At 40.9% G+C, this 24,935-nt stretch overlaps 3 protein-coding genes across 3 annotated transcripts; 1 reads left to right on the top strand and 2 right to left on the bottom strand.

Moving 5' to 3' along the window:
- Positions 1–6,306: 6,306 nt before the first annotated feature.
- On the bottom strand, positions 6,307–10,435 carry LOC140574750 (extracellular calcium-sensing receptor-like). Its single transcript, XM_072694693.1, has 6 exons — positions 10,188–10,435; positions 9,240–9,531; positions 8,185–9,015; positions 7,796–8,023; positions 7,325–7,448; positions 6,307–7,220 (listed from the first exon to the last, which is right to left on the bottom strand). The coding sequence occupies exons 1-6, from the start codon at positions 10,433–10,435 to the stop codon at positions 6,307–6,309; spliced, it is 2,637 nt and encodes an 878-aa protein (XP_072550794.1).
- Positions 10,436–12,319: 1,884 nt separating this feature from the next.
- Positions 12,320–16,787, top strand: olfcu1 (olfactory receptor C family, u1). Its single transcript, XM_072694694.1, has 6 exons — positions 12,320–12,534; positions 12,836–13,145; positions 14,167–14,979; positions 15,132–15,359; positions 15,503–15,626; positions 15,883–16,787. Exons 1-6 carry the CDS (start codon positions 12,320–12,322, stop codon positions 16,785–16,787), a joined length of 2,595 nt encoding a protein of 864 aa, XP_072550795.1.
- A 770-nt stretch (positions 16,788–17,557) lies between these two features.
- Positions 17,558–20,953, bottom strand: LOC140574775 (extracellular calcium-sensing receptor-like). Its single transcript, XM_072694739.1, has 6 exons — positions 20,718–20,953; positions 20,236–20,536; positions 19,337–20,122; positions 18,966–19,190; positions 18,729–18,852; positions 17,558–18,471 (listed from the first exon to the last, which is right to left on the bottom strand). Exons 1-6 carry the CDS (start codon positions 20,951–20,953, stop codon positions 17,558–17,560), a joined length of 2,586 nt encoding a protein of 861 aa, XP_072550840.1.
- Positions 20,954–24,935: the final 3,982 nt, after the last annotated feature.

Genomic DNA, 24,935 nt, shown 5'->3' with positions numbered 1-24,935 from the left:
TCCCTAAAAGACCTATAGGGACTTAGCTTACTCATTTTTGAAAATACCACCTGACACAGTAACAGGTCACAATAACTTATATTGATTTGCCTTTTGTAGCCTGAACTTAACTCATGGTTACATTACAAAGAAATAGAGTGTGGATTTATGTGGGAAATTGAGTGTTGCTGCCGCCAAAGCATCTTACTACAGGGGGGAATTGGAATCCTCTGCATCTGACCCACGCAAACTATTCACCATCTTCTCCTCTCTCCTCAACCCTCCTACTCCCCCACCTCCCACTACCCTGTCTGCAGATGATTTTGTCTCCTTCTTTGAAGAAAAGGTTGACAAGATCCGCCGATCCTTCCCCCCTGCCTCTACCCCCCTCTCTAGACACTGCCCTCCTCCTCCCTCTTCTCTGACTTGCTTCTCTCCTCTTTCCACAGATGACCTCCTACATCTTCTCACCTCAGTAACAGGTTACATTACAAAGAAATCCTACCACCTGTCCACTAGACCCTATTCCATCCCCTCTGTTCCAAACAATCGCTCCAAACCTCCTCCCCTTCATCTCCTCTATCATAAACAGCTCTTTGTCATCAGGTCAGGTACCATCGGCCTTCAAGTCTGCCAGAGTCGTGCCCATCCTAAAGAAACCAACTCTAGACAGCTTGGACATCGGCAACTACAGACCTATCTCTCTTCTCTCTTTCCTCTCAAAGATTCTCGAACGTTCCGTCTACAACCAACTGTCTCTCTTTCTCACTCTGAACAATCTTCAGGACCCCCACCAGTCTGGCTTCAAAGCTGCACACTCTACTGAAACTGCTCTCATTGCAGTTACAGAGAAGCTCCATGCAGCTAAAGCTGCCAGACTGTCCTCGGTTCTGATCCTTCTTGACCTCTCCGCAGCTTTTGACACAGTGGACCACAAGATCCTTCTGTCTATCCTTGCCGGTCTTGGAATTACCGGCTCTGCATGGCAATGGTTCGCATCATACCTGCAGGGACGCTCATACCAGGTAACGTGGCAGGGCGACACGTCCGCTCCTTGTAGTCTCTCCACTGGCGTTCCACAAGGCTCAGTTCTTGGTCCTCTTCTTTTCTCACTGTACACTCACTCTCTTGGTAAAGTGATATCCTCCCATGGATTCTCTTACCACTGCTACGCCGACGACACTCAACTCATGCTCTCTTTCCCACCGTCTGACACACAGGTTTCTGCCCGTATCTCAGCATGCCTCGCCGACATCTTGTCTTGGATGGCGGCTCACCACCTCAAACTCAACCCCAGCAAGACGGAGCTGCTGTACATCCCGGGAACTGCTGGACCAAGAAACGATCTTGCCATCACCTTCGAGAACTCACTGGTCACTCCCTCTACTGAAGCCCGCAGCCTTGGTGTAGTGATGGATGATCAGTTATCGTTCTCAAGTCATGTTGCAAACGTAACTCGGTCCTGCAGATTTCTTCTGTACAACATCTGGAGAATTCGACCCTTCCTCTCTAGAGAGGCCACCCAGGTGCTTGTTCAGTCTCTCGTCACTTCCAGACTTGACTACTGCAACTCTCTTCTGGCTGGTCTCCCTCTGCGCACCATCAGGCCCCTGCAACTCATCCAGAATGCAGCGGCACGGGTCGTCTTCAATGTCCCAAAATTTAGCCATGTCACTCCACTGCTGCGTTCTCTCTCCACTGGCTTCCTGTAGCTGCCCGCATCAGATTTAAAACCCTGACGCTGGCCTACAAAGCCAAGAACGGACCAGCCCCTCCGTATCTGATGGCAATGGTCAAAAGCCGATCCGCACCAAGAGCCCTTCGAGCTTCAAGTACGGCTCGGCTTGACCCACCATCCCTCAAAATCCGCGGAAGACAAGCGTCCAGGCTTTTTTCTGTCCTGGCACCAAAGTGGTACGAGCTGCCCCTGGATGTCCGAACGGCCGAGTCGCTCGCTGTCTTCAAACGCAGACTGAAGACCCACCTCTTCAGAGAGTACTTGGACGAATAGTTCTATGGTTGCCTTATTGTATTGTGTTTAGTAATGTCTAAGATTAGAGGTATCTTTTGTATTAGTCTATTCTAACTAGCGAAGGTTTTCTTGGGTAAATAGCAAAGCACTTTGTAAGTCGCTCTGGATAAGAGCGTCTGCTAAATGCCGTAAATGTAATGTAATGTAAATGTAAATGTAAATATGGGAAAATTATGCAAAATTAGTTAATAACTTGGCAAAATATTCACTGGTTATAGCAAAATACTGCAACTCTCTAACAATGGTGATACTGTTGTGGCACTGTGAACATTTGGAGAAATTGAAATAAATGAACTAGCAATTCAGAATTGAATTTTAAAAATGGATATAGTGAAATTTCCCCAAACTTGCATGGATGATCTCAAATCAAATCAAATGTATTTGTATAGTGCTTTTTACAACTTTAGTTGTCACTAAATAGCTTTACACAATCAGTAATTAGTAAAAAGACAACAAAAGAAAATCAACAACATAATGTAATTATGCTGGCCTCAGTGGGGAGTCCATACACAAGGGCTGAGCTCTGCCTCTCACCTGAGGATCAGCTCTAAGCACACAGGTGTAGATTGTCACCTTAAGCTCCTTTGTTTGGTGTGAAGTCTTCATAACACTACCTAAGCTTGTACTTGTAATGCTTTTTGGTTTACTTGGTTTTTGACACACTGCTTGTTTTTACTACTGGAGAATAGATTTGCCTTTGATGTACCTGCCTGCCCATGTTATGACCCCTGAGTTTTGCCTTAGCCCTAATAAAGTCCTTTTGTGCATGCAGCCTGCCTCAACCACTTCATCACAGAAGACTCAGCCATTGAACATTGCAGCAAGAGACATACTTCCCATGACCTGTATACCCTCGCTTTTTACATGGGGACCCTGAGCAGTGGGGAGTGTTTAGAGGTTAGTGCTTGAGCTATCTGGCCCACTTTTATGAGTCATTCGAGTCAGAGGAAGGCAAAGTAGTTTTCGTGGTTCTACTTCTTCAAGGGCCTACCTTGGACTGGGTTCAAATATATGGCCACCATAGCAAGGGACACAGGGAATAGGGAGTCCACAGCCCCAATGCAGGCAGCCCCATCCACATAAGAAGACATGAAGACCAGTGAGCAAGCCAAAGGCAAAAAAAAAAAAAACTCTGTCTGAGCTGGAGGAAGAAACCTTGTGAGGAACCAAGACTCACAAAGGGTGACCCATTCATCCTCCTCTAGTCTGAACTATTTATAAATTATTAATTAAAGTCACCGAACCACCAAGACTGTTGTACTGCTCAGGTCTGCAACATATTCTTAATCATAATATAATAATCATGGTGTAGTATAGCTTAATATAGTCATTGCAGTTATGGTAAGAGTAATGAGGTTAATGATGGGTTATGGTGGTAATATTAGTAGTGGCAGATAGTTAAGAGTCTTAACATAAGTTAAGGCTTTAACATGTGCCTTGGCAACATTTTTGTCTCATCTGTTCATAGGACATTCTCCCAAAAGCTTTGGGGCTTGTCAACATGCTTCTAAAAACATTTGTAAAAGAATCAGTCGCTCTCAAGAGCTCAGTGAATTCCAGCGTGGTACAGTGATAGGATGCCACCTGTGCAACAAGTCCAGTCATGAAATGTCCTTGCTACTAATTATTCCACAGTCAATTGTCAGTGATATTATACCAAAGTTGAAGGGATTGGGAACGACAGCAACTCAGCCACTAACTGGTAGGCAATGTAAAATGACAGAGCGGGGTCAAAGGATGCTGAAGCTCATTGTGGCAACTTTCTGCCTCTTTAAGTCTCTACAGATCTTCAAACTTCATGTGGCCAAAGAACAGTGTGTAGAGAACTTAATGTGTCGGATGCAGTGGTGTAAAGCATGCCACCACTGGACTGTGGAGATGTGTTCTCTGGAGCGATGAATCACGCCTCTTTGTCTGCTAATTCGATAAAAAAGTCTGGGTTTGGCAGTTGCTAGGAGAACAGAAAGAATTATATTATCTTATTATGGATTCCTGGGACATACCTGCCCACTTATTTTCTGACCTCTGCCTGTCCTGATGTTGAGTTTTGCCTTAGTCTAAACAAAATCTCTTTGCACATGCAGCCTTCCTCAACCAGTGTGTTACAATACCCCTTTCAATGATGATGGAACTGTTGTTGCATTATGGGAAAATGTCAAATATTCATGAATTACAAAGGAATTATATAGTGCACTATAGTGAACTTGCACTGATAATAGTGAATGACTATCTGCTTCCAATAATCATCAAACTGTTGTGGCATTATAAATAAATTATGAGAAATTAAAATAATTAAATACCACTTATTATGGGTAGTATGGGACAGTATGGGTTTTTAATGGATTTTCAGGTATACAGTGAAATTTTAACAAATTCTCACTGATTATAGCTGAATACTGCCTCTCTTTAATAATCATCAAACTGTCGTGGCATTATGGGACAATAAGGAGAAATTTTAAGAGCGCTTTAGTATGGATATAAAAATAGACTAACTATACAACATTATCATCAAGTGAGCTGTCCTCAAAGACCTGTGCTTTTTAAAGTCTTTTTCTCATCTATCTTTTTATTTTCTGTTTTTGGAATTTTACGCTAAAGTTGAAAATGGTTAAGGCGCAAAACCAAAGACGAATTAAATGGTTGAGATGAGCTTTTTTAGATTTTTCTCTTAAGCACTGATGATTTGTCCTTAATAATTTCTTTCTTATTAGTGTGAGTGTTATTTATGTTCTGTATTTGATCTCAAATCATTTCTGTACATACTATAACATGTTCTGTATGTACTTTCAAATGTAGTTTTTTTATTTTGTGGAAAGGGAGGACTTTAACACACAGTTTTCCTAAAAGGGATTAGGTCTAGATCTAGCCTACGTTTTACTTTCAATCAGGTCTCCATTCTTAATTTAGTGCAGTCTGAAACTAAGCCAAACCTGCGTGGCCCTAAAATAATGAATTTAGGGTATGTGAGTTCTGGGGTGTCCTGTAGATGGCAGTGTTAGACTTTAAAATGATAACAGCTCTTTAGAATCCGTGACACAAATGTCCTTACGCAATTGCAACCTTTTTCATCTATATATATTTAAACCTGCTACTTTTACTTTACTAACCTGAAAAAAAAAAACATAACATGCTACAGCTTATTTGCAACACATTTAAAGAGATCTCATCTGTCTACATTTGACTTTGTAAATCCTTGACCAAATAAAAAAAGGAATAAATCTTTATTCTGTTCTCAGAAGAATTATTTAATAGACACCATGAAAAAATTAAGTTGCTTGCTGTATTTCCTTCTTTGTATGCACATTAAACTACCCCAAATTTAGATGATTATAATAATAATAATATCAAAATAATTATAAAAATAATTTGGAACATACATGATTATATAATGCAGATATTCTTGTCTTAATATGTGTTTTAGAGGAGCAGTGATTTCCCTTTATTTTTTATTTCAAATGTAAATTTTTTCATGTCTCACAGAAGATAAGCTAAACTTTTAGTCAAGACAGCAAGAAAGTCAGGTACGCAGGGAAAATCTGCAAGTTTAAACAACTAATATTTGTTCCATTATATATTTGTGTGAAATGTTAAATATTTAAATAGTTCATTTCAGAATGCGGTAAAAGTGGTTATAAAAGTCATAATCAATATGATGGATGTTGCAAATACATAATGTTACAAGTAACAAACATTCATCATCTTTTCATCTGTAGTTCTATAGTTAACCATGCACAGTGTTTTCCCTGTTCTCTTGTTGTTACCTCAACTCATCTACTTGTCGATGACAAGCATCATAAAATAAATACCAACAATTCATTTGAAAAAAAATAAAAAAAATAAAATAAATCTAGTTTATGCGTTCTTGTCCTTATATGACATTAATTCTCTTCACAAAGTGTAAATGTCTTCTTAGATTAAGTGATTTTTTTGTCTTTTTTTACTAATTACTGATTGTGTAAAGCTGCTTTGTGACAACACCCATTAACAAAGTGATATACAAATACATTTGATTTGATTTGATAAATAGCTTATAACATAGAATTCCATGAGAGTTAGGTTTATAAATAATGGTGCTTGCAACTCTCACAGATAAACTGTATTAATTATTCTTAAAAAAAAAAAGTTTACAATATGTTAATCATCAAAATGGGCAAATATTTATAATAATATATAGTTTGAAAACCATATTTTATTTTTAAGTTGTTTAAAGAAAATGAGAATATTTACAAAATGTCTGAGACAAAGAGATTTCTTTGCACAAGGTGTTCAATTACTTTCTAAAAAATACCCCACAGTTATTTTTTTTGTGTTGTTCGGCCCATGATGGCCTTTTTGGTGTTCCTCTCAGGGTGCAAGAGGATAATGTAGCACTTCGGGGCAAATATGGCCATCAGCAGACCAAAACTAGAGGCCAAAATAGCAAAGACCTCTACAGCCACTGAATATTTTCCAGGAGAGCTGATGTAAGCAGGCACAAAAGTGATCCACACAGCACAGAAGATCAGCATGCTGAATGTGATGAATTTGGCCTCATTGAAGTTATCTGGAAGGTTTCTCGCCAAGAAAGCCAGTAGAAAACTCACAGCAGCCAACAGACCAATATAGCCTAAGAGAGTCGCGAACCAGAGCACTGACCCCACAGCACACTCAAACACTATCTTGGAACTAACATAGCGAGTGTTTTTATGGGGTGCAGGAGATGCCGTAGCTAGCCAGACTGTGCATATAGCCACTTGGAGGGCTGTGAGGACCAGCACTGTGCCTCTCTGTTGTGCCACTCCAAACCACTTTATGGCACTTTGGCCTTCTGGCCGAGAGGACTTGAATACAGCCACCACCACCATGGTCTTGACCAGGATGCTGGATACGCTCAGCACAAAGCTGATGCCAAATGCCACGTGTCTCAGCTGGCATGTCCACAGCTGCGGCTGGCCAATGAACAGTAGCACGCACATGAAGCACAGTTTGAGAGACAGAAGCAGCAGAAAACTCAGCTCTGAGTTGTTGGCTCGAACAACAGGGGTATGACGGTGACGTGCAAACACAGCCAAAACCCCAGCACAGAAGCAGGAGCCAAATAGGGAGGCTGTGGTCAGGGAGATGCCAAGCGGCTCCTCGTAGGACAGGAACTCCACCTCTTTAGGGACACAGTGATCCTTCTCAGGGCTAGACCAGAACTCTTCAAGGCATGCTGTACACTCAATGGAATCTGAGAGAAAAAGGCAGAGGTAAATTGACATGCGAAGGCATACAGACATCAAGAGAAAGGATGGACCAAAATTTTCTTTGCCCAGGAAAGGACAATGGTTTCACCTGATGCATTGCTGATCTCTCCATCTGCACAGGGCAGACAGTCAAAGCAGCAAATGGGTAGGCCTTTTCTTACGGCCCTTCTAGTGCCTGGGGGGCAGCTTTCACTGCACACAGACCTGGGTGCCTAAGGAGAGGAAAAAATGCTTATGTGCTATGTGCGAGCAGGGGTGCTACCAGGGATTTGAGCCCCATGAAAAGATATTACACTGGGCTCCACTTTCTATAAAATACTAAATAATACATTTTTAGGGCCCCTGTCAGTCACAGGCCTTTAGAATGACTTTAAAGTGCACCCTTATGGCTCACCTGTGTGTAAGTATACCAATATAACTAAGGACTACATTTTGAAGAAGATTCCTAATGGTAATTAACACGCTTATGAGCCTGCCCTGGGCACAGTAGCATGCTGTATTAGAGTATGTGCTCTACACCTACATTTGGGATGTATTTGTATGCTAGAAAGTGATTTACTTTCTTTGTTTCGAAGTTCCAGAACAGTGCATCCTCATCTAGTGTGAGGACATGATCTGCCTGGGCAGCCTCATCCACCACGCCGACTGTGTGAACCCTGATTGACCCATCTGGGTTTGGCTGCCAGTTCATGACATCATAGATTGCCAGGGCATTGCCATTGTTGTCAAAGGATACATGATCCCCGAAACCAGTAGTAAAGTTCACTCTCTGGAGGTAATAGACAACCTGTACAAGAAAACAGTCAGGTAAGATGGGCAGAAGGCACAGATGTGTAACGGACCTGCTTTTTTTGTTTCATTTAAGGTCTCATTTAAGCTATACATAACTGTTTCTCCTCACTGGAGCATCCAAAACGATTTGTGTATGTATGTACCTGTGAGTCTCACCTGCCAGGGCTGAAGTGTGTGTATGCTGGCACAGCTTTGGCCGTTGAAAGGCCCTTTGCCTTCTTCACACTGTGTCAGATCATGCAGAGCATGCGCCAGGGCATAAACGGCCTTATACACATTATAGGAAGCCCTCAACTCAGACATGTCGGTGTATGCTGTGTCTGTGCTGCCCAGATCTTCTTCTCCTGTGCATACTTTTCTCTCCCCTTCTCCATCACCCTGCATGCCACGAGAACTAAACGTACACCCGAACATCTCCTCCCAGAAATTCCGCACCATATTGTTTTTTGGATCTCTGTCAGGGCGAAGATGAAGCAGGAACTCTCGGAGTCCACGGATCTCCCCACGGCGAATGGCGATACCAAGCGTGCCCCCAAGGAAGGGCAGCAGTCGTGAGGTAAGGAAGACAGGTGAGGTGGCCCAGGCCTCGCTTGCAATCCACTGCTTGCCTGTCACATTCCTCAAAGCCACTTCATCCATAAGTGGCAGCAGGTAGGCCTCAGTGGAGATTACCACCACCACCTTGGCAGTGGAGTCTCTAATCACACTGACAATGCGCTCTATGTCCCTGCGGTTGTTGTCCCTTGGCAACATTTCTGAGTAGGCCACACAGCCACTGAACTGGCCCTGTACGTCCTGGTGGAAGGCATGGGCAGCGTGGATACCATAGTCATCATCGCTGTACACCAGGCCCACCCAGGTCCAGCCAAATTGTTTCAGGATCTGAACAATGGCACGCACTTGGAAGTCATCGCTGGGGATGGTCCTAAAGAAGGAGGGGAACTGATGCCTGTTGCTGAGACAGGAGCAAGTGGCAAAGTAGCTCACCTGATGAACGGGCAGAGAGAAGAAAAGTGATGAATGAATGAACCTGAGAAACATTCGATTAGAGAGGATGTGAAAAAGAAATGATGAATGTGAGAGAACATGACAATAGGGGAGAAATAAACTAGTACTAATCATCAGAATAATCTCTTCTTACAAAAGGCCACGTTGTAAGATTAGCATTTCCTACACATGGAAAGCAAATCAAACTTCCCCTGCATATGTACCATGGGAACTCGAAACAGCCCAAGCACACTAGAGATGGCAATAGAGTGAGTGGATCCCGGGTCCCCCACTATCCCAATCACTGGGGGAGAGCCAGTGCAGTCCAGGTTGTAAATGGATTCATCTGTCCCACTGAGCAGGGCCGTGGCTGCCCGGAATGCAACCGCCAGCTTTACACAGTTATCATACAGGTGGTAGCCTAGAGTGATATTAGGCAGTAGGTTGGGATTTCTATTGATCTCATCAATGGCAAAAGCCATAGTCTGTGCCTGCTGGAAACTTGCCATGTCAAACCTGAAGCAGTACAAGAGAGAGAAAGACAGACTGCATTAGCAAAATTACAAGTGAGTGTGCATTCATTGCTTTACACAGTTCAGTGGACTGTTTAATGCTTTCTTTAATGTAAAGCAAATATGCTATATTGTCAATGTCACACAAAACCCTTATATCTCCAAAATCACAATTTTACAGGAGAAGAAAAAGATCTTCAATGAAAGTCAGTGGAAAAAGATTTGATTCCAAGTAATTTTAGACGATTTCCATTGGTCCATTTAGGATAAAATTTTGACACAATGTAAAGGACCACTGCCAGATTTAAAGTCAAAATGTGAACAGCAGAAAATGTTTTTGCTTGACAGTGATTTTATATATATATATATATATATATATATATATATATATATATATATATATATATATATATACATATATATATATATACACACATGACATTTGTTGTATTGCAGTGGATGTAAATGCAGAATGGTGGACTCTCAGTGACTATTGTACTATTGTACAATTTTACACAGTTATATAAGTTACATCAGTTTTGCATATCACAGATATCATAACAACTGAAAATCACATCAACATGTTTGCAGTTATAATAGTAAACAAACCAACTGTCTGTTCTCAGTAGCACCCCTCTATCAATCTCAGTGGCCACTCACTGTTCACAGTAGGGCTGTTCTGGTTCCCTGGTGAAGCTAAGCTCTGGGAACACAGTGAGAAAGTGGACCTCAAACAAGCCCCCCAGAATCAGGTCTCCATCCTGATGCATCCCGTTTAGCCTGAAGTGCCCCTGTAGTTCACAGGAGCCTGAGCCTGATGCTTTGCCTGGGGTAGGGGATGTAGAGAGGGACAGGGAGGCTGAAGAACTCCAGACCATGTATATATATAGGTATGAGATGAGACACATCTCTCTCTCTCCCTTCTGCCTCTCTTACACACCCTGTCTTCTTTCCCGGTTTGTGGTAAACATGGGAGTGAAAGCTATATACAGCAGGTGGGGTCATGTGGGCCTCTGTGGAGATGATGGCATCGGTTCGATTTGTTTTTATGCTATCTCGTGTCATTTGTGGCACTTACTTATTTACTTATGTGCTAACTTACTTGTTTACTTATGTGCTAATATGTTGGTATATTTTCATTGCATATTCTATTTATTTTAGTATAGTGTCCTGAATTATTTAATTAATTATTCTTATAATTGTAACTGGCAAAAAAAACAAATAAACAAATAAACAAATAAGTAAATAAGTAAACAATTTTATTTCATTAAGTTTTCTTTTGAGACTATGATGTATTTGTATTACAGTGGGATCCACACCAGGTCTTGCTTTTCTGCCCGTTTCTCAATCTCTCTATCTATATCTCACCCAGTCTGTCCTCTGGTGGACAATAGTAAATATATGCTAAAGGGAAAGCATCTGTAATCAGCAATTATTCATATTTATATACTTATTTATTTATTTACAGGGGACAATATTCATCAACATTTCAGTTTCCACCTCAATGTAGGTAATAAGCTCATTTTCATGTGTAGTCACTGGGCAGGTTATTACTATTGTTATTATAGTAATTATTATTATTAATAGTAGGTTATTATTATTGTAAAGGCCTAATGTCATCAGCTCAACAATCACTACAACAACAACAACAACAACAAAACATAATTGATTAACAATATCCCTACTTTTAATTAGTTGCATGTTTTATCTAAAATACATTTGTATAAAGTAATATTAAAAAATATATATTAAATGGCACTAGATAAGAGGTGAATATTCAACTAAAAAAACTGTACTACTGAACTACAAGAAGGCCATTGAAAAGCCAGTACTTGTTCTGTGTCCTGCAGATGGCAGTGTTAGACCTGGCTTTGCAAAGTCTAATTCAGAGACTTGAATGTTTGCCCTAATGTTCTCTACTCAAAATATAATATTTCTTCTGAAATGTATGTACACTTCTACACACCTAAATATACATACATGTATACACTACCTTCAATAAGTTTAAGTCATCATTTAAAAGTATGGAATCACCTTTTCCAATAAAACAAAACAAACAAACTGTTAAAGAGACTCCAGTAACATCATTTTGTTAAGATGGTGCTTCTCCACATGTCCACAACTAATTTTCTGGAAGCTTATGAAGAATTTGTGTGTATCCAGAATAATAAACAGAGCTGCAGATGATGATTGATAAAGCTTATGTACGAAATAAGTTATTATAAAAATAACATCCATAATATTGTGTATTTGAAAAGCTTTACTATATAATTATAGTATATAATTTATTATTTACTAACTTCTTAGTTTTTCAATATAAATAAACCATCATGAAATACCTTCTGTTTTACAGTATCTCAGTATTACACTCTTTAAGCTACTTAAAAAAAATTATTGTTCAAATGAGTCCAAGCTTTTGAATAATTTGATTTAAGTTTACATAAGAATCATAGTTTTGTTTTATTATTTGTATTTTTATTTGCTTAATTTAATTGTTCAGATGTTTATTTGTATTGTTATTGATGTGCATTGTAAGACCTTTTTCTTTGGGCCTAAACTGATCAAATATGCAAACATAGATTCTAATGTATATTCCCGGGATGTTCAGTGTTCAACTCACTGCAGGTTCCCTTTTCTCCTCTAGGCCTTCTTTTGCTCTTATTGGCTTCTCTCAACATCAATCAACTGTGTCACAAGATGATAAATCATGAGTCTTTTATAAAGAGCCGTTCAGTTTTCCGTATGCAGGGTCATGAGCGTTCATGATCTTAGTCTCTTTGACACCTTAAAAGATGCCAGTCTGTGAACTGGTTCTGCTGGCCTTCTTTTTGTTGCTCTTGCCCTCGGTTGAGTCTGTTAGTGCATGTCAGAGACTAGGGGAATTTCTACCTCAGGTGCTGGAGGTAGATGGTGATGTTATTCTTGGAGGGCTTTTTCCTTTGCACTACATAGCTTCTGAACCTGATCATGTTTTTACTGCCCAGGCACAGAGTACGAGGTGTATGGGGTGAGTGAGACTGCATGCATTGACACTGAACAAGCTTCAGAAGCCTGCATCTAATAGACAGCATGTCTTCAGTATGAAAGGGCTGGAAGTTACACTTTCTGGTTGAAGGACAGCACCTGCTTTTGTCTATTGCCTAGGTTGAACACATGGCTGTACTTTCTGTGAATCAATTAAACCCTTAGTTTTTCTGTTGTGATATTCTGTGATAGTCCACGTTGACTTGATGTCCTGATGTCCTTGATGAATTATCAACTTATACTTTAGTCCAGGCTTTCTCTTCTAGAACTCTCTCTCTCCCCAGGTTTGACCTGAGGGCCTTCCGCTGGGTCCAGACAATGGTTTTTGCCATTGAGGAGATAAACAGGAACCCTACCCTTTTGCCTGGGATTACGCTTGGGTATCGGATTCTGGACAGCTGTGATCATGTCCACACCAGTCTCCAGAGTGTACTCTCTCTAGTCAATGGTTCCTCTGTCTTTCAAACAGAGCAGTCCGCAGCAAGCGGCTCTCATTGCCTTTCCAGAGCTCCAGTTCCTGCTGTCATAGGACTGGCTTCATCTACACCAACTCGAGCAGTAGCCCACATTTTAGGACCCTTTGAGATCCCACTGGTGAGCTTGAAATAGTCGTTAATATGGTTGTTAAAAAAGGTGGATAACAGTAAATAGAGTAAAACGGTTAAAAAAAGCTTAAATGACCTAACATATAAATGTTCAATGTTTACTGAGGTCCTGTGAGTTACAGCGCAGGTATTCTGCCTCTTCCATAGTTAATCTTTTGCTGGTAGTGAGTACAACTGTTGAAGTCACAGCAGGTTTGGACAATGTATTATTTTGCCTTGCAAAAGACTAAGACTTTTACAGTCTAAGAATGTTTTTTTACTCTAGATGTGGAATTTTTTTGTTGCAAAAGTTGCAAAAGTTGCAAAAAAGCATTCATATTGATGTGTTTGTGTGATCAACACTTTCCAATTTTATTTGTTAATATATTCACAAAAAAAGGTTAAATAATGGATATTGATCAAGTGGTGACTTCATTTCAAATCACCCTCTCCTTCTCAATGCTGACCCATACATTCTTTTATTAGATTCCATGGGTATTTAAGTTTATAATATACTGGAATATTCAATATCATTGGTTGCAGAGGTCAAATATCTCTACTGTGTGATTAAAAAAATGTTCAGTTTATATCAATTTGTGGCAAAAGAGGGAATAGAAAAGGGTAGAAAAGCAGTTTTATTATAGGACACTTTTATTGACATTATTATTACATTTTAAAAGCCACTTCAGAAATTTGCTTTTCTGCAGGGCCTTTAAATGCCAGACAATATACTGTTTTTGTGCCCATACATATACTGTATAGATCTTTTTCTGGTTTTCCAAATTGTCCATTACATAGAATACATAAGGACTCAGTGTAACTGAATTATGTTTTTCTCTTACATCTTATCAGGTGCTGCTGTAATGCAATGCTACAAATCATAGAGTATTATTCCTAATGTTAACCATTTTATTTTACTACCAGTACCATTTTATGTATATGGATCTCAGGCCTTTTTACAGAAAAAAACAAGGCACTTGTTAAGCTAAACTTGCTCTTCCTTTGCTCTTTCACTCCTTCTCTGCTCTTAGATCAGCTACTTTGCAACCTGCACATGTTTGACCGATAAGCGGGTCTACCCCTCTTTCTTGAGGACTGTTCCTAGTGACATTTTCCAGGTGCGAGCTCTTGTGCAGCTGATGGCCCATTTTGACTGGCGCTGGGTGGGCACATTGGGCACAGATGAAGACTATAGCCGCTATGGTATCCAGGCCTTCACTGAGCAGCTGGAGGAATGGGGTGGTTGCGTGGCTTTCCACCACACCATCCCCAAGGTACCTACCGTAGCGCAGATCAGGTCCATCGCTGATTCCCTGGAAGCCTCCACAGCTCGGGTTGTTGTGGTGTTTGCCACAGAGGGCCAGTTGCTGGAGCTGCTTTCTGAGGTGGCACACAGGAACCTGACAGGCTGGCAGTGGGTGGCAAGTGAGGCCTGGGTGACTGCTGGAATGCTCACAGCACCAGAGCTCCAGCATGTGCTGGCCGGGACACTTGGGTTTTCCTTTAGGGGTGCCAACATCTCTGGGCTGGCTGAATTCCTCCTGACGGTGCGACCCTCACCTGGCCCCGGGTCTGCTTTCACTAATCAGTTCTGGGAAGAACAATTTGGCTGCAGGCTGACGTATGGAGACAGTGAGGTTTTGGATAGGCCGTTCTGCACAGGCCTGGAGAGTCTGAAGCAGGTTGACAGCAGCTACACGAATGCTTCTCCAGTGCGGGTTTCCTATAATGTTTATAAGGCAGTATATGCCATTGCTCATGCTCTGCACAGCCTTTTACAGTGCACACCTGTGAACTCAGATCAGAGAGGCTGTAACAATAGATCTGAGTTTACACCTGGCCAGGTAAAAGGACTTCTGCTGAGATCAATTTTGTATGTTATGAATAAACATTACATCATTAATTTGTTTATGTTATTGTATTTACAATACAAAATATATTTGTATATTGTATATATGATTCAACATTCAGACTCACACAATTTGAACTCTGTTAGTTGCTTGACCATCTAAAGAGAGTGAACTTCACCAACCAATATGAAGAAAAAGTGTATTTTGACCATAATGGTGAGCCAGTTCCCCTGTATGACATGATCAACTGGCAGAGAGATGGCAGAGGTGGGATCCGGTTCCAGAGAGTAGGTGGATATGATGGCTCAGCCCCTCGTGGGCAGCAGCTCAAAATGGATAGTAATTCAATAGAGTGGACAGGAAGGCAGAACCAAGTGAGTTTGTTTGGTGTGGCACACAGTAGGTTCAGTGCAATTTAGTATGAACACTTTTTGCTAAGCTGTATTTCGTACAAGCTTGTGTTAATTGGTGATGAATAATGATTTCCCACATAACTGCTGTGTATTTATCTCTTTAGGTGCCTGTGTCTCTGTGCACGTCCCCATGCCCCCCTGGTACAAGGAAGGCCACAAGGCCAGGTCAGCCTGTCTGCTGTTTTGACTGTCTGCCTTGTGCTGAAGGGGAGTACAGCAACACATCAGGTAGACAGGAATCAATACTGTTCATAATTCTGAAGGAAGAGTGTTAAATCTTCAGGGAGAACATTTTACCCATATGACATGTTTTTGTGTTTCATTTATCTTAAGAAAAAATTTATAACTTTTTGTCATTTTTTCTTATTTAAATTATTTTTATATATTTGTTATTTGTACTTGTATTTTGAAGTTCTCTCAAATTGTCAATGTCAACATTTATAAAAGAAAGATCATCCAGCAATGTATGTTTATGATTTCTCAGGAGCCACAGAGTGCATCAGATGCCCTATGTACTATTGGTCCAATGCTGAACGGGTGTCATGTGTGGCTGGCATAGAGGAGTTTCTTTCCTTTCAGGAGATCATGGGCATCGTCCTTGTTACTCTGTCCCTCCTCGGAGTTGCAGCAGCTACTGCCGTCTCAGTAATCTTCTTCCTCTTTCGGACCACGCCTATAGTCAAAGCCAACAACTCAGAGTTGAGTTTCCTGCTCTTGCTGTCGCTCAAGCTCTGTTTCCTGTGTTCACTGGTGTTCATGGGTCGGCCTTCACTGTGGTCCTGCCAGGCCCGGCAGGCAGCTTTCGGCATCAGCTTCGTCCTCTGTATCTCCTGTATCCTGGTCAAGACTATTGTAGTACTGCTGGCCTTTCGCTCCACCATGCCTGGGTCTACCTCCCTCAAGCGCTTTGGGCCTCCTCAGCAGAGAGCCTTCATTGTGGGTTGCACTGCAGGCCAGGCAATCCTCTGTATGGGCTGGCTGGCCCTAGCGCCTCCTTATCCCTACAAGAACACCTCCTACCAGGGTGGGAAGATTGTGCTGGAGTGTAAGGATGTCTGGCCTTTGGGCTTCTACATGGTTCTGGGTTATATTGGTCTCCTTTCTTGTGTTTGCTTTGTATTGGCCTTTTTGGGGCGGAAGCTGCCAGGTACATTCAATGAGGCCAAATTTATCACTTTCAGTATGCTGATATTTTTTGCTGTCTGGATCTCTTTTATACCGGCATACAACAGCACACCGGGAAAGTACACAGTAGCAGTGGAGATATTTGCCATCCTAGCTTCGGCTTTTGGACTGCTGTTCTGTATTTTTGCTCCAAAATGTTACATTATTTTGCTGAGACCTGAACTCAACACCAAAAAAGGAATGACTGGGAAAACAGTGAAATGAACTTTAAGACTCAAGAATTGTTCCTACTTCATAGATGGGTATAACTACAGAACATCTGCAGGCAGAAGCTCTATTTCTATTATTTTACTGAATTGGTTTTACTATAAATATTAATAGTGATGACCTTTATGTAATATCTGTATGCAATAAAGTTTATTTTGTAAACAATAATGTTGGACTCTCAGCCTGAATATTTGCTTAATGTTTCATTTTTCTGGTTTGATAATCAATAACATTAAATAAATCATATTTAAAAAAGTTTTTATTCACCATATTGCCATGTTTTATATATAAACAAGACAAAATATTACAGCAACATTTCATAAAATTATGTATGCACATGCAGTTGACATGTACTTAATATGAGAAAAGATTTCTAGGTGCACAAACATTTTCATACATAGTTTTATGGTGAAACATAAATAGTTTTGTAGAGTAGAAGTGAGTAGAAGGCAAGGGGAAACTACAATAACTAAAAGGCAAATTACTTGCTTTTCATTTTAATAATGAAAGATTGAATAACATTTTTTACATTTTGTCAAAACATATTTTACTAATTCTTTTCACATAAATATTTAGCAATAAAATGTTGTCAGTAATGCTGGAAATGAAGGTGAAAACATTTGACAAAGTTTGACAAAACATATTTTCAGCATTACAATACAAAAACATACTTTGCACAATCTAATATGAGTATATAAGCATTGTCATTTCTTGCCATATTTTAAGACAATCCATCTTAAAGCTATTAAATAATTTGTGTGTGGTTCTCACAGAGCCTTTATTGGTTCTTTACCCATAAGGTGTTTCTTTGTATTCTTCTCTGGTCGAAAAACAATTATGAAACATTTTGGAGCAAAAATGCAAATAATCAAACCAAAACTTGAGGCCAGAATAGCAAATATTTCCACAGCTACAGTGAACTTTCCAGGAGAGCTGACATAAGCTGGGATGAAGGTGATCCAGACTGCACAGAATATGAGCATGCTGAATGTGATGAATTTGGCTTCATTAAAGTTATCAGGAAGTTTCCGGGCAAAGAAGGCCAAAACAAAACACAAAAGAGCCAAAAATCCTATATAACCCAAAACAGCCCAGAAACCTATCACTGAACCTAAACGGCATTCAAGGATAATTCTTTCCTTGTAGTGCTTAAAATTTTTGAATGGGAATGGGGGGGATATTGTTAACCAAAGCACACAGATGAGGACCTGAACAAGAGTGAAAGCAAGAACACTGAGTCTCTGCTGTGGAGGCCCAAACCATTTCATGACATTACTGCCTGGAAGTGTCGCCCTGAAGGCCATTAACACCACTATTGTTTTCCCCAGAACACAGGAGATGCAGAGGACGAAGGTAATGCCAAAAGCTGTGTGGCGCAGCATACAGGACCAATCAGAGGGCTGACCGATGAAAGTAAGTGAACAGAGGAAACACAGAGTCAGTGAGAAGAGCAGCAGGAAGCTCAGCTCTGAGTTGTTGGCTCGGACGATGGGGGAAGTTCTGTGTTTGTAGAAGATAGCAGCCACAGATACAGCCACAAAGGCCCCAGTGAGGGAAAAAGCTGTTAGGATGATGCTCAGAGTGTCGTCCCAAGACAGGAACTCCACAGGCTTGGGGAGGCAGCTGTCTCGCCTTTCATTGGGCCAGAACTCAGGAGGGCAATGCACACAATCTAAAGAATCTGAGATATTACAAAATAATGTTAGAACCACATAATTACATGACAGAAAACAGGATTTACAGGATCATAGGCTTGGTGAGTAAGGGCAAGGTGAGTAACTAAATGACATCAGTAACATAAGAACTGGTTTCTACATTTTAAACATATACATATAAAGTGAGAGCAGAAAAGTGGCTTCTCCAGTGATGTATTTTATCATGCATTCACAATGTTGTATTGTATAGATACAAAATTATATAAGATTGAGATTACACAACCTGTCATATTGCTGATCTCTCCTTCTGCACATGGTATACAGTCATAGCAGCAGATGGGCTTTCCTTTCTGTACAGCCTTTCTTGTACCCAGGGGACAGCTCTTGCTGCACACAGACACCGGCACCTGTTGGAAAAACATTGAAGAAATCCATTGTAATATTTGTCAATTAAATTAGTGCAGTGATTAACAGTAACTGCTTTGTGCTTTGTATTGAGTGACTATTTTTTATGATGCACCTCAGACTGTCCTCCCATCCAAGTGATAGTTTTGCTCATACTGAACTCTTGACCTTTCGGTTTGGACGAGTCGTAGTGGCCCACTGTCATAAAATCCAAAGCACCGTCTTTCTTAAACTGCCAGTTTATGAGCTCATAAGCAGCCACTGGATCTCCTCTGGAATCAAAAGTTACCTGAAAACCGTTCATCATAGTGAAGTTCACTCTCTTGAGCTGGTCGAGTATCTGCAGTAGCACAAATAATTTCCTTTTAAGGCCATGCTGAATGACCACGCTGAAAGACTTGCTAAACCATGTCTAGACTATCAAATCAGTTCTGGATTTTTTCTATTGTATAAACTGAACTGGTATTAAATGAAGCAGTTTTATACCTGCAGTGGTGAAAGTTTAATGGTTCGGTCGCATTGTGTTTCATTACAGATGACACAGTGGATGGCATGCGCTATAGCATACGTGGCTTTGTACACCATGTTACTGATGCGCAGCTGCGACGTGTCTGTGTACGGGTTCTGCAGAGCACGAATATCTTCTCTGCCATCACATTCCCGCGCGCCCGCAGTGGAGCCAGTCTGACCTTTTAGGGTACAGCTGAACGAGCGCTCCCAAAACTCCGTTAACCAGGGCGATTTCAGAGCTTGGGCTGGAGTTAGGTCTAGAAGAAACTCACGAAAACCTGGAATCTCTGACCGGGGGACACCAAAACCCACTGCCCCAGCGCACATGTTAAAGCGCAGAAATTCTGGATCGGTAATCCAAGTTTCACTGCCTATCCACTGAAGAGGAGGCGGTGGGTTTCGTACCAGTTCCTCCAGGAGGATTCTCATGTCTCCCGAAGCAAGAAACGCTACTATTACCCGAGCTGTTGATCTGCGGATGACATTAGCCACTCTCTCCAGTTTGCTGCGCGGTTGTGTCCTGTAGTAGGCCTCCGAGTACTCCACGCAGATCCCCTCCTCTTGCGCAGCCTTTAGAAACGTAGCCATTCCATTATTCCCATAGTCTGAGTCACTGCGCACTGCCCCAATCCACGTCCAGCCAAAGTATTTCACCATTCTTGCTAGGGCAGCCGCTTGGTGGTGGTCACTAGGTATGGTCCTGAAGAAGGCAGGATACTGACGCTTATCACTGAGACACGCGCAGGTTGCGTAAGGACTCACCTGTTATTCAGTCAGTAAACAAAAGAGAAAGAACCGTGAGAATCGTAGTATTTAACAGTTTTGGGATATGAATATAGATATAGATGGAAACCATGTAGTAGCCTAATATTCACCTGTGGAATTCCAAAAAGACCAAGTATTCTGGCCATACTAATTGACGGGGTGGAACCAGACTCCCCAACCAGAGCTGGTACAGCCGCAGCACCATGTATTGAACAGGAATCAGAGTCATTGAACATTGGCTCAATGCCATTAGCAAACTGAAATGCAACTTTGATGGCCATCGGCACGGCAGCGCACGAGTCGTGTATCTGGTATCCTAACGTGATTCCTGGCAGGAGATCTGTACTGTTGTTAATCTCGTGGATGGCGAACTCCATGGCTCGGGCTAAGCGCAGTTCTCTAAGGACCATACTGTTAAGAGACAATTACAAATGTAAGAAAAAAAATCTGTAAAAACAGAAGTTTTCGGGTGTCATTAATACAATATATATTATTTCTGAAAAATAATCATGCAAACAATCAAATAGACAAGCAAACAAAGAACATGGTTATATAATTCCTCAATAGTTCACTCCCATCCACACAGACAGACCTCCCAGAACACTGTAGCTGCAGTGGCTGTTTGGTGTAGGTGTTCTGCTCTAATCTCAAATAGCTATGAATAGAGAAAATTCCTCCAATCACAAAATCCCCATTCATAGAAAGACCAGGTGATTGAGGCTCAGACAGCAGCCTGCAGTTCACCAGGTTAGTTTTACATGCTGCTGGGCTGATCCCAGTCATGCACAGCATTGATACAACTATCATCAGACTTGAAGTGAGCTGCATGGCGTGATCACTTGATCTTTGAAGGCCAGTATGACTGTGCTGTGCTTTAAATATCCTCCCTGCTATCATGTCCTGAAAGTGGGTGTGGATGTGTATTGGGAACTAGAGGTTTGGTTTGGTTGTGTATTTTTGTTAATCACAACGGTCACAAGTGTTTCCTCTACAGCTTTTCTTTATCCTTACATGTCCTCTTTTATTCTAAGACATATCAGAACATGAATCAGTATTTTTTGTGTGTTTTAAAAACAATATTTATAACTCAAAACTTATTTGTGACATAGATCTACATACACTGTACAAATAGTAGAATTGCTTTTATAATTGTTCGGTCATGTGAAAAAAGTACATAAACACAGAAAGAATGTATTAAATATTTTAATAAAAGATAGAAGATTAAAAAGATTAAAATACAATGAACATTGAAATGTAATACAAACATCAAATTATGTAGATGTAATATGATAAAATAGTAATTGATAATATAATATTGGAATGACAATGAATATACAAATCAATAAATTCACTATGATAAAAAATGAAAATAGAAGAATGCAATGTAAGGGATGGGAATATAAAATGCATCATACAAAATGTGTGAAGAGCAACATAAGGCTGTGCAGTAATTAGGAGATAAATATAATAATTCTGTTTATCTTCCCAGGATCTCCAGGTGTAGAGTAGGTCCACCGGGGTCTGGGGGTCAACCCAGTCTCAGCCTTCTCACTGCATTATAATGTGTAACAAAACAAGTAATTGCATTCCAAAGTTTCTACCTTTGTTTAGCCCAGATTACTATCTAGTTTGATCTGAAAGCAAGAATGTCAGAGGTGTGTATCATAGCCTGCTCGGTCATTAAACAGGCTTAGACAAAAAAGAAAAATGAAAATAATGTGACCAAAGGTTAAATCAAAGTGTGTCCCCTAATTAGCATCACAGGTGTCTACAATCTTGTAATCAGTCAGTGGGCCTATATATAGGGCTACAGGTAGTCACTGGGCTGTTTGGTGACATGTGTACCACACTCAACATGGACCAGAGGAAGCGAAGGAAAGAGTTGTCTCAGGAGATTAGAAAGAAAATTATAGACAAGCATGTTAAAGGTAAAGGTTATAAGACCATCTCCAAGCAGGTTGATGTTCCTGTGACTACAGTTGCACATATTATTAAAATAAAAAAAGATCTTTGGGACTGTAGCCAACCTCCTGGATGTGGCCACAGGAGGAAAATTGATGACAAATCAAAGAGATAATGCAAGCCCAGAAAAACTTAGATTAAAGATTAAAGGTAATATCTACACAGGTAGAAAAATTAAGCATATCAAGAAAAGAACACTGTCCCTACTGTGAAACATGGAGGAGGCTCTGTTATGTTCTGGGGCTGCTTTGCTGCAAAGTTTGTCTTGAATCTGTGCAGGGTACAATAAAATCTCAAGCTTATCAAGACGTGACCTGGCCAATAAGAAAGCAAGGTGTATTTTAACTTCCTTATCTTCTGAACACAGGTATGCCACGGATCAATATGCCTTCTCAGAAGCATTGCTTAAGATGTGGATGTTGTGGAGTACCTCTGCATGGTCCATGTCCGGAGGAGTACCTAGGTAAGGCTAAGAGAGGTGAGTACTGAAGTTCATCTTCCCAGGATCTCCAGGTGTAAAGTAGGTCCACCGGGGTCTGGGGATCTTCCCAGTCTCTATGTCTTTCCCACAGTTCCAGTACAATCAGCTTGGCTCGTGTGGTGCATGGGAGAATAACTCCTACACATTTACATGTTCCTCATGGTCAGCACATCATAGGCAACATGTCTGTGCTTGAAGCCTAATTGGTCTGTTTCACAGTGCCAGCTGAGACCAAGGGGCTGCCTTGTTTTGAGTAAGCCACAGTTCAAATTCACCTGACCTGACTTGTGGAGGTCTGTTTGCAGCCTGTGAAGGAGACATTGTGCTTCTTGGATTGTATGCAGATTTTCACATCTTTCTTCTATGAGGCTGGGAAACAGGCATGCCTTTGGACTGTGAAGGATGCACAGTAAGGACTACAGGTCATCCTAAAAGGTAGGACTTGTCATTCGTTAATGTCTGGTCCCTCATCAATCCTGATGTTCCACCAAATGAATCTCAGGAGTGGTCTATTCCTGAATAAAAGTTGATGGAACATCACTCCGATGTTGCCACTCATCGCAACTCGTTGTTCTCTAAAGTAAAGAACACCTATGAGGGAGGTGCTCAGGATTGGGCCTGGCAGTAAGGTCTTACTGAGGGAAAGGCCTTTGAATGTGAAGAAACAATTGAATACAATGCAACCCTTTTCATTATTGGTCACCATATGGTAAGGAACATAAAAAGTTGTATATATTTCTGTAGCCAATAGTTTCCTTATGGCACCGGTATGCTCCAGCTTTTCTATTTATATGCAGAAATACATTCACAGCGGACCCACAGAGCCGTATGAACATACAGTAATTACATCCAACCAGATAATTTCAATAGTGCAGTTTACACACAACAACCACAACAGTGTTGTGAGCAAACTTGACAAAGTAGAAAAAGTTAGAAGTGGCCATGCAGTCATAGGTTTACAGTGAGTACAGCAGGTGGCTCAAGACACAACTCTGGGGGGCTCCAGTGCTAAGGGTGAGGGTGGGTGAAACATGTTTGCCTACTGCTTGTTGTTTGTCCACCAGGAAGTTGGGGATCCAGTGATTCAAGGATGGTTAAGGTAGAAGATCTTGCAAATGTGGTTGTGAGCTTTTAGGGGTAATTTGGAGGTCTGCACCATTAGCACTGGTAGAACTGTTAGCACTGTTAGTGCTGTTAGTACTGTTAGCATTGCTAGCACTATTAGCACTGTTGAGTGTAGCTATGAAGAGAATGTAGAAGGTGTTCAGCTTGTTCATCAGAGACGTGTCTACAATTATCAATCTAAAGGGTGGGCTTTTAGTAGTCTGAAGTCATCTGCAGCCCCTGTCAATGTAATTTCTTCCCATTGCATCACTTCACATTCCTCAGTGCCTTATGCAATCTGTATGTTGGCTAGAGAAGTTTAACCTATTGTCAGGCTTTGGGCTATAGGGGTATAAAGCCACCATCATTGACCTGTGGAGCAGTTGAACTGTGTTCTCTGGAGTGATGGTGCTCTATCCAGTATTTTTGGGATGAGTTAGGGAGTCGGGACGAGATGGGGTGTCAATCAATCAACATCCTGCCCTTACTTACTTGTTGCTGAATGCAATCAAATCCTTAACATAATGCTCTATAACCTAGTAGGTTATCATTCTCTGGACAGTGGAGGCAGTCACTCCTAAAAGTAGGACAACTATTTTTAATACTCTTGAATTTGTAAGAAACCATGAATGAGCAGGTGTCACAATACCTTTGTCCATATAGTGTATTGTGTTTAACATACATGTGGGCTCATTAGTGAACATATCTTTAAAGTGTTCTCTAGAAAAATGTTCCACAGCATTTTACCTGCAGCACTGTGGAACATTAAGAGGGTCTTGGGCAAGCTTGAGATGGGCTGCAATGTTCTATTTGGACAGCAGAGGTTTCCCTTGGGTCTTTCCATGAACACTCTTGTTCAGTGTTTTTCTAACAGCAAACACATGAACAAAAGTTGTTGCAATTTGTAGAGTGCTCTGTCCTACAAAAGATATCGAGTTTTCTGATGGCACACTCAAAGAGCAAAACACAGTCTTCATTAATTCAGTGTTGCAGTTGCAGGTTTCGGGGTAGCACTGAAAAGAGACTTCTACCTGTTATCCAACACCACAGCCAGGGGTCAGTAAAGCTCTAACCAAGTAATTAAATTAAAGATATGTCATTCCATGTGGGATTGTGGGAAATATGGGATTAATGTGTTCTTATAAAACAAAGGAAAATGAGAAAAATATTATTTGTGGTTTGTGTAATTTATAGTTTTTGTCATTGTTAAGTGTTTGTCACAGTTTCTGTGTTGTTTGGCACTTGATTGGTTATAAGTAAGTG

Source organism: Salminus brasiliensis, chromosome 13, assembly GCF_030463535.1.
Source record: "Salminus brasiliensis chromosome 13, fSalBra1.hap2, whole genome shotgun sequence".
NCBI lineage: Eukaryota > Metazoa > Chordata > Actinopteri > Characiformes > Bryconidae > Salminus > Salminus brasiliensis.
Note: the sequence above shows the minus strand (reverse complement) of the source record. Positions and strands in the feature narration are given on the sequence as shown.